This window comes from Oncorhynchus keta, unplaced genomic scaffold, assembly GCF_023373465.1.
Source record: "Oncorhynchus keta strain PuntledgeMale-10-30-2019 unplaced genomic scaffold, Oket_V2 Un_contig_2987_pilon_pilon, whole genome shotgun sequence".
In the NCBI taxonomy this organism is placed as follows: domain Eukaryota; kingdom Metazoa; phylum Chordata; class Actinopteri; order Salmoniformes; family Salmonidae; genus Oncorhynchus; species Oncorhynchus keta.
Window position 1 is genome coordinate 67,501 of NW_026286771.1, and position 10,000 is coordinate 77,500.

The window sequence follows — 10,000 nt, forward strand, 5'->3', positions numbered from 1 at the left end:
AGACAGACAGACAGACAGACAGACAGACAGACAGACAGACAGACAGACAGACAGACAGACAGACAGACAGACCATTAGGAACACCTTCATGGAAAGAGAAATGTTTGGTACACCCAGCGTATATTGCTCAGTGAGCCTGTCCGTCCATCTGTCTACCTGAGTAGGTATATCTTCCCCAGTGAGTCTGTCTGTCTGTCTGTCTGTCTGTCTGTCTGTCTGTCTGTCTGTCTGTCTGTCTGTCTGTCTGTTTGTCTGTCTACCTGAGTAGGTATATCTTCCCCAGTGAGTCTGTCTGTGTCTGTCTGTCTGTCTGTCTGTCTGTCTGTCTGTCTGTCTGTCTGTCTGTCTGTCTGTCTGTGTACCTGAGCCTCTCTGAAGACGTAGGGCCCCATCTCCCCCCTCCTCTCCAGGATGTGTGTTGCCTGCTCTGGGGGGATGTCTATCTGCAGGGCTGGGGGGACGGAGGACTGGATGAAACAGCTGATGATGGTGGACACCTTGTCCTGGACTACAGCCTCCACACAGTGGGAATGACACAGATCCTAATGGGGGAGGAGGGAGAGAGGGTGGGATGGCATGGGGGGGAAGGATGGCATGGGGGGAGGGATGGCATGGGGGAGGGATGGCATGGGGGGGAGGGGTGGATGGGGGAGGGATGGCATGGGGGAAGGGGTGGAATGGGGGAGGGAGGGATGGCATGGGGGGGGAGGGAGGAATGGCATGGGGGGGAGGGGTGGATGGGGGAGGGAGGGATGGCATGGGGGGAGAGGGAGGGATGGGTGGGGGGTGGATGGGGGAGGGATGGCATGGGGGTGGAGCGGGAGGGATGGCATGGGGGAGAGGGAGGGATGGCATGGGGGAGGGGAGGGATGGCATGGGGGGGGAGGGAGGAGGGATGGCATGGGGGGGAGAGGGAGGGATGGCATGGGGGGAGGGGGAGGGATGGCATGGGGGAGGGAGGGAGGGATGGCATGGGGGGAGAGGGATGGGGGAGAGGGAGGGAGGGATGGCATGGGGGTTGGCATGGGAGGGAGGGATGGTATGGGGGAGAGGGAGGGAGGGATGGCATGGAGGGAGAGGGAGGGATGGCATGGGGGGGAATGGAGGGAGGGAGAGATGGTATGGGGGAGAGGGAGAGATGGATGGAGGGAGAGTGAGGGAGGGATGGTATGGAATGGGGGAGAGGGAGAGGGAGGGAGGGATGTTATGGGGGAGAGGGAGGGAGGGATGGTATGGAATGGGGGAGAGGGAGGGAGGGATGTTATGGGGGGACAGATCAATTATTCATTCAAGAAGATTACCAAGGCCCAGTGTAGACCCCAGAGATAACATCACCAGATTACCAAGGCCCAGTGTAGACCCCAGAGATAACATCACCAGATTACCAAGGCCCAGTGTAGACCTCAGAGATAACATCACCAGATTACCAAGGCCCAGTGTAGACCTCAGAGATAACAGCACCAGATTACCAAGGCCCAGTGTAGACCTCAGAGATAACATCACCAGATTACCAAGGCCCAGTGTAGACCTCAGAGATAACAGCACCAGATTATCAAGGCCCAGTGTAGACCTCAGAGATAACAGTACCAGATTACCAAGGCCCAGTGTAGACCCCAGAGATAACAGCACCAGATTACCAAGGCCCAGTGTAGACCCCAGAGATAACATCACCAGATTACCAAGGCCCAGTGTAGACCCCAGAGATAACAGCACCAGATTACCAAGGCCCAGTGTAGAGCCCAGAGATAACAGCACCAGATTACCAAGGCCCAGTGTAGACCCCAGAAATAACAGCACCAGATTACCAAGGCCCAGTGTGGACCCCAGAGATAACAGCACCAGATTACCAAGGCCCAGTGTAGACCCCAGAGATAACAGCACCAGATTACCAAGGCCCAGTGTAGACCCCAGAGATAACAGAACCATATTACTAAGGCCCAGTGTAGACCCCAGAGATAACATCACCAGATTACCAAGGCCCAGTGTAGACCCCAGAGATAACAGCACCTGATTACCAAGGCCCAGTGTAGACCCCAGAGATAACAGCACCAGATTACCAAGGCCCAGTGTAGACCCCAGAAATAACAGCACCAGATTACCAAGGCCCAGTGTGGACCCCAGAGATAACAGCACCAGATTACCAAGGCCCAGTGTAGACCCCAGAGATAACAGCACCAGATTACCAAGGCCCAGTGTAGACCCCAAAAATAACAGCACCAGATTACCAAGGCCCAGTGTAGACCCCAGAAATAACAGCACCAGATTACCAAGGCCCAGTGTAGACCCCAAAGATAACAGCACCAGATTACCAAGGCCCAGTGTAGACCCCAGAGATAACAGCACCAGATTACCAAGGCCCAGTGTAGACCCCAAAGATAACAGCACCAGATTACCAAGGCCCAGTGTAGACCCCAGAGATAACAGCACCAGATTACCAAGGCCCAGTGTAGACCCCAGAGATAACAGCACCAGATTACCAAGGCCCAGTGTAGACCCCAGAGATAACAGCACCATATTACTAAGGCCCAGTGTAGACCCCAGAGATAACATCACCAGATTACCAAGGCCCAGTGTAGACCCCAGAGATAACAGCACCAGATTACCAAGGCCCAGTGTAGACCCCAGAGATAACAGCACCAGATTACCAAGGCCCAATGTAGACCCCAGAAATAACAGCACCAGATTACCAAGGCCCAGTGTGGACCCCAGAGATAACAGCACCAGATTACCAAGGCCCAGTGTAGACCCCAGAGATAACAGCACCAGATTACCAAGGCCCAGTGTAGACCCCAGAGATAACAGCACCAGATTACCAAGGCCCAGTGTAGACCCCAAAGATAACAGCACCAGATTACCAAGGCCCAGTGTAGACCCCAGAGATAACAGCACCAGATTACCAAGGCCCAGTGTAGACCCCAGAGATAACAGCACCAGATTACCAAGGCCCAGTGTAGACCCCAGAGATAACAGCACCAGATTACCAAGGCCCAGTGTAGACCCCAAAGATAACAGCACCAGATTACCAAGGCCCAGTGTAGACCCCAGAGATAACAGCACCAGATTACCAAGGCCCAGTGTGGACCCCAGAGATAACAGCACCAGATTACCAAGGCCCAGTGTAGACCCCAGAGATAACAGCACCAGATTACCAAGGCCCAGTGTAGACCCCAAAAATAACAGCACCAGATTACCAAGGCCCAGTGTAGACCCCAGAAATAACAGCACCAGATTACCAAGGCCCAGTGTAGACCCCAAAGATAACAGCACCAGATTACCAAGGCCCAGTGTAGACCCCAGAGATAACAGCACCAGATTACCAAGGCCCAGTGTAGACCCCAAAGATAACAGCACCAGATTACCAAGGCCCAGTGTAGACCCCAGAGATAACAGCACCAGATTACCAAGGCCCAGTGTAGACCCCAGAGATAACAGCACCAGATTACCAAGGCCCAGTGTAGACCCCAGAGATAACAGCACCATATTACTAAGGCCCAGTGTAGACCCCAGAGATAACATCACCAGATTACCAAGGCCCAGTGTAGACCCCAGAGATAACAGCACCAGATTACCAAGGCCCAGTGTAGACCCCAGAGATAACAGCACCAGATTACCAAGGCCCAATGTAGACCCCAGAAATAACAGCACCAGATTACCAAGGCCCAGTGTGGACCCCAGAGATAACAGCACCAGATTACCAAGGCCCAGTGTAGACCCCAGAGATAACAGCACCAGATTACCAAGGCCCAGTGTAGACCCCAGAGATAACAGCACCAGATTACCAAGGCCCAGTGTAGACCCCAAAGATAACAGCACCAGATTACCAAGGCCCAGTGTAGACCCCAGAGATAACAGCACCAGATTACCAAGGCCCAGTGTAGACCCCAGAGATAACAGCACCAGATTACCAAGGCCCAGTGTAGACCCCAGAGATAACAGCACCAGATTACCAAGGCCCAGTGTAGACCCCAGAGATAACAGCACCAGATTACCAAGGCCCAGTGTAGACCCCAGAAATAACACTCACAGTCCAGTTTTCATGGATAAGGCCAAAAACACAATGCTTACATTTCCTTTCCTTTTCCTTTTATGACAAAATAGTCACACATGTAAGAATATAGCAATAGAAGTTATGTATTTATATGTGTAAAAAGGTTTGGTTCAGTCTTACCTTATACCTCTGGACCTACAGCCGGAACAGAAGGTTTGGTTCAGTCTTACCTCTGTCCTACAGCCAGAACAGAAGGTTTGGTTCAGTCTTACCTTATACCTCTGGACTTACAGCCAGAACAGAAGGTTTGGTTCAGTCTTACCTTATACCTACAGCCAGAACAGAAGGTTTGGTTCAGTCTTACCTTATACCTCTGGACCTACAGCCAGAGCAGAAGGTTTGGTTCAGTCTTACCTCTGGACCTACAGCCAGAACAGAAGGTTTGGTTCAGTCTTACCTTATACCTCTGGACCTACAGCCAGAACAGAAGGTTTGGTTCAGTCTTACCTCTGGACCTCCAGCCAGAACAGAAGGTTTGGTTCAGTCTTACCTTATACCTCTGGACCTACAGCCGGAACAGAAGGTTTGGTTCAGTCTTACCTTATACCTCTGGACCTACAGCCGGAACAGAAGGTTTGGTTCAGTCTTACCTTATACCTACAGCCAGAACAGAAGGTTTGGTTCAGTCTTACCTTATACCTCTGGACCTACAGCCAGAACAGAAGGTTTGGTTCAGTCTTACCTTATACCTCTGGACCTACAGCCAGAACAGAAGGTTTGGTTCAGTCTTACCTTATACCTCTGGACCTACAGCCGGAACAGAAGGTTTGGTTCAGTCTTACCTTATACCTCTGTCCTACAGCCAGAACAGAAGGTTTGGTTCAGTCTTACCTTATACCTCTGGACCTACAGGCAGAACAGAAGGTTTGGTTCAGTCTTACCTTATACCTCTGGACCTACAGCCAGAACAGAAGGTTTGGATCAGTCTTACCTCTGGACCTACAGCCAAAACAGAAGGTTTGGTTCAGTCTTACCTTATACCTCTGGACCTACAGCCAGAACAGAAGGTTTGGTTCAGTCTTACCTTATACCTCTGGACCTACAGCCAGAACAGAAGGTTTGGTTCAGTCTTACCTTATACCTACAGCCAGAACAGAAGGTTTGGTTCAGTCTAACCTCTGGACCTACAGCCAGAACAGAAGGTTTGGTTCAGTCTTACCTTATACCTCTGGACCTACAGCCAGAACAGAAGGTTTGGTTCAGTCTTACCTTATACCTCTGGACCTACAGCCAGAACAGAAGGTTTGGTTCAGTCTTACCTTATACCTCTGGACCTACAGCCAGAACAGAAGGTTTGGTTCAGTCTTACCTTATACCTCTGGACCTACAGCCAGAACAGAAGGTTTGGTTCAGTCTTACCTCTGGACCTACAGCCAGAACAGAAGGTTTGGTTCAGTCTTACCTTATACCTCTGTCCTACAGCCAGAACAGAAAGTTTGGTTCAGTCTTACCTTATACCTCTGGACCTACAGCCAGAACAGAAGGTTTGGTTCAGTCTTACCTGATACCTCTGGACCTACAGCCAGAACTGAATGTTTGGTCTCAGTCTTACATTATACCTCTGGACCTACAGCCAGAACAGAAGGTTTGGTTCAGTCTTGCCTCTGGACCTACAGCCAGAACAGAAGGTTTGGTTCAGTCTTACCTTATACCTCTGGACCTACAGCCAGAACAGAAGGTTTGGTTCAGTCTTATACCTCTGTCCTACAGCCAGAACAGAAGGTTTGGTTCAGTCTTACCTTATACCTCTGGACCTACAGCCAGAACAGAAGGTTTGGTTCAGTCTTACCTTATACCTCTGGACCTACAGCCAGAACAGAAGGTTTGGTTCAGTCTTACCTTATACCTCTGGACCTACAGCCAGAACAGAAGGTTTGGTTCAGTCTTACCTTATACCTCCAGCCAGAACAGAATGTTTGGTTTCAGTCTTACCTTATACCTCTGGACCTACAGCCAGAACAGAAGGTTTGGTTCAGTCTTACCTCTGGACCTACAGCCAGAACAGAAGGTTTGGTTCAGTCTTACCTTATACCCCTTGACCTACAGCCAGAACAGAAGGTTTGGTTCAGTCTTACCTCTGGACCTACAGCCAGAACAGAAGGTTTGGTTCAGTCTTACCTCTGGACCTACAGCCAGAACAGAAGGTTTGGTTCAGTCTTACCTTATACCTCTGGACCTACAGCCAGAACAGAAGGTTTGGTTCAGTCTTATACCTCTGGACCTACAGCCAGAACAGAAGGTTTGGTTCAGTCTTACCTCTGGACCTCCAGCCAGAACAGAAGGTTTCGTTCAGTCTTACCTTATACCTCTGGACCTACAGCCGGAACAGAAGGTTTGGTTCAGTCTTACCTTATACCTACAGCCAGAACAGAAGGTTTGGTTCAGTCTTACCTTATACCTCTGGACCTACAGCCAGAACAGAAGGTTTGGTTCAGTCTTACCTTATACCTCTGGACCTACAGCCAGAACAGAAGGTTTGGTTCAGTCTTACCTTATACCTCTGGACCTACAGCCGGAACAGAAGGTTTGGTTCAGTCTTACCTTATACCTCTGTCCTACAGCCAGAACAGAAGGTTTGGTTCAGTCTTACCTTATACCTCTGGACCTACAGGCAGAACAGAAGGTTTGGTTCAGTCTTACCTTATACCTCTGGACCTACAGCCAGAACAGAAGGTTTGGTTCAGTCTTACCTCTGGACCTACAGCCAAAACAGAAGGTTTGGTTCAGTCTTACCTTATACCTCTGGACCTACAGCCAGAACAGAAGGTTTGGTTCAGTCTTACCTTATACCTCTGGACCTACAGCCAGAACAGAAGGTTTGGTTCAGTCTTACCTTATACCTACAGCCAGAACAGAAGGTTTGGTTCAGTCTAACCTCTGGACCTACAGCCAGAACAGAAGGTTTGGTTCAGTCTTACCTTATACCTCTGGACCTACAGCCAGAACAGAAGGTTTGGTTCAGTCTTACCTTATACCTCTGGACCTACAGCCAGAACAGAAGGTTTGGTTCAGTCTTACCTCTGGACCTACAGCCAGAACAGAAGGTTTGGTTCAGTCTTACCTTATACCTACAGCCAGAACAGAAGGTTTGGTTCAGTCTAACCTCTGGACCTACAGCCAGAACAGAAGGTTTGGTTCAGTCTTACCTTATACCTCTGGACCTACAGCCAGAACAGAAGGTTTGGTTCAGTCTTACCTTATACCTCTGGACCTACAGCCAGAACAGAAGGTTTGGTTCAGTCTTACCTTATACCTCTGGACCTACAGCCAGAACAGAAGGTTTGGTTCAGTCTTACCTTATACCTACAGCCAGAACAGAAGGTTTGGTTCAGTCTAACCTCTGGACCTACAGCCAGAACAGAAGGTTTGGTTCAGTCTTACCTTATACCTCTGGACCTACAGCCAGAACAGAAGGTTTGGTTCAGTCTTACCTTATACCTCTGGACCTACAGCCAGAACAGAAGGTTTGGTTCAGTCTTACCTCTGGACCTACAGCCAGAACAGAAGGTTTGGTTCAGTCTTACCTTATACCTACAGCCAGAACAGAAGGTTTGGTTCAGTCTAACCTCTGGACCTACAGCCAGAACAGAAGGTTTGGTTCAGTCTTACCTTATACCTCTGGACCTACAGCCAGAACAGAAGGTTTGGTTCAGTCTTACCTTATACCTCTGGACCTACAGCCAGAACAGAAGGTTTGGTTCAGTCTTACCTTATACCTCTGGACCTACAGCCAGAACAGAAGGTTTGGTTCAGTCTTACCTTATACCCCTTGACCTACAGCCAGAACAGAAGGTTTGGTTCAGTCTTACCTCTGGACCTACAGCCAGAACAGAAGGTTTGGTTCAGTCTTACCTCTGGACCTACAGCCAGAACAGAAGGTTTGGTTCAGTCTTACCTTATACCTCTGGACCTACAGCCAGAACAGAAGGTTTGGTTCAGTCTTATACCTCTGGACCTACAGCCAGAACAGAAGGTTTGGTTCAGTCTTACCTCTGGACCTCCAGCCAGAACAGAAGGTTTGGTTCAGTCTTACCTTATACCTCTGGACCTACAGCCGGAACAGAAGGTTTGGTTCAGTCTTACCTTATACCTCTGGACCTACAGCCGGAACAGAAGGTTTGGTTCAGTCTTACCTTATACCTCTGGACCTACAGCCAGAACAGAAGGTTTGGTTCAGTCTTACCTCTGGACCTACAGCCAGAACAGAAGGTTTGGTTCAGTCTTACCTTATACCTCTGTCCTACAGCCAGAACAGAAGGTTTGGTTCAGTCTTACCTTATACCTCTGGACCTACAGCCAGAACAGAAGGTTTGGTTCAGTCTTACCTGATACCTCTGGACCTACAGCCAGAACTGAATGTTTGGTCTCAGTCTTACATTATACCTCTGGACCTACAGCCAGAACAGAAGGTTTGGTTCAGTCTTACCTCTGGACCTACAGCCAGAACAGAAGGTTTGGTTCAGTCTTACCTTATACCTCTGGACCTACAGCCAGAACAGAAGGTTTGGTTCAGTCTTATACCTCTGTCCTACAGCCAGAACAGAAGGTTTGGTTCAGTCTTACCTTATACCTCTGGACCTACAGCCAGAACAGAAGGTTTGGTTCAGTCTTACCTTATACCTCTGGACCTACAGCCAGAACAGAAGGTTTGGTTCAGTCTTACCTTATACCTCTGGACCTACAGCCAGAACAGAAGGTTTGGTTCAGTCTTACCTTATACCTCCAGCCAGAACAGAATGTTTGGTTTCAGTCTTACCTTATACCTCTGGACCTACAGCCAGAACAGAAGGTTTGGTTCAGTCTTACCTCTGGACCTACAGCCAGAACAGAAGGTTTGGTTCAGTCTTACCTTATACCCCTTGACCTACAGCCAGAACAGAAGGTTTGGTTCAGTCTTACCTCTGGACCTACAGCCAGAACAGAAGGTTTGGTTCAGTCTTACCTCTGGACCTACAGCCAGAACAGAAGGTTTGGTTCAGTCTTACCTTATACCTCTGGACCTACAGCCAGAACAGAAGGTTTGGTTCAGTCTTATACCTCTGGACCTACAGCCAGAACAGAAGGTTTGGTTCAGTCTTACCTCTGGACCTCCAGCCAGAACAGAAGGTTTGGTTCAGTCTTACCTTATACCTCTGGACCTACAGCCGGAACAGAAGGTTTGGTTCAGTCTTACCTTATACCTCTGGACCTACAGCCGGAACAGAAGGTTTGGTTCAGTCTTACCTTATACCTACAGCCAGAACAGAAGGTTTGGTTCAGTCTTACCTTATACCTCTGGACCTACAGCCAGAACAGAAGGTTTGGTTCAGTCTTACCTTATACCTCTGGACCTACAGCAAGAAACAGAAGGTTTGGTTCAGTCTTACCTTATACCTCTGGACCTACAGCCGGAACAGAAGGTTTGGTTCAGTCTTACCTTATACCTCTGTCCTACAGCCAGAACAGAAGGTTTGGTTCAGTCTTACCTCTGGACCTACAGCCAAAACAGAAGGTTTGGTTCAGTCTTACCTTATACCTCTGGACCTACAGCCAGAACAGAAGGTTTGGTTCAGTCTTACCTTATACCTCTGGACCTACAGCCAGAACAGAAGGTTTGGTTCAGTCTTACCTTATACCTACAGCCAGAACAGAAGGTTTGGTTCAGTCTAACCTCTGGACCTACAGCCAGAACAGAAGGTTTGGTTCAGTCTTACCTTATACCTCTGGACCTACAGCCAGAACAGAAGGTTTGGTTCAGTCTTACCTTATACCTCTGGACCTACAGCCAGAACAGAAGGTTTGGTTCAGTCTTACCTTATACCTCTGGACCTACAGCCAGAACAGAAGGTTTGGTTCAGTCTTACCTTATACCTCTGTCCTACAGCCAGAACAGAAGGTTTGGTTCAGTCTTACCTCTGGACCTACAGCCAAAACAGAAGGTTTGGTTCAGTCTTACCTTATACCTCTGGACCT

General features: G+C 49.2%; 1 protein-coding gene and 2 long non-coding RNA genes across 31 annotated transcripts in view; 1 reads left to right on the forward strand and 2 right to left on the reverse strand.

Annotated features, from left to right (window-relative positions):
* The window catches only part of LOC118383012 (regulator of G-protein signaling 22-like), a 61,902-nt gene that overhangs the window by 8,906 nt on the left and 42,996 nt on the right, over positions 1-10,000 (reverse strand). For all 26 annotated transcript variants that reach the window (XM_052507507.1, XM_052507503.1, XM_052507501.1 and 23 more), the window contains one exon: positions 363-542. In XM_052507507.1, coding sequence (XP_052363467.1) covers positions 363-542 — 180 coding nt within the window. The remainder of the gene's footprint in view (positions 1-362; positions 543-10,000) is intronic.
* Positions 6,150-10,000, forward strand: part of LOC127923458 (uncharacterized) — a 6,269-nt gene continuing 2,418 nt past the window's right edge. Inside the window, exons 1-2 of one of the 3 annotated variants that reach the window (XR_008114460.1) lie at positions 6,150-6,192; positions 9,255-9,296. This is a non-coding gene — a long non-coding RNA (uncharacterized LOC127923458). Of the gene's footprint in view, positions 6,193-7,883; positions 7,927-8,973; positions 9,017-9,254; positions 9,297-10,000 lie in introns of those variants that run through there. The other 2 variants (XR_008114459.1, XR_008114458.1) reach the window with 2 other exon arrangements.
* The window catches only part of LOC127923457 (uncharacterized), a 5,988-nt gene continuing 2,179 nt past the window's right edge, over positions 6,192-10,000 (reverse strand). For both annotated transcript variants that reach the window (XR_008114457.1, XR_008114456.1), the window contains 3 exons: positions 8,855-9,085; positions 7,758-7,995; positions 6,192-6,254 (listed from right to left, as the gene is read on the reverse strand). This is a non-coding gene — a long non-coding RNA (uncharacterized LOC127923457). The remainder of the gene's footprint in view (positions 6,255-7,757; positions 7,996-8,854; positions 9,086-10,000) is intronic.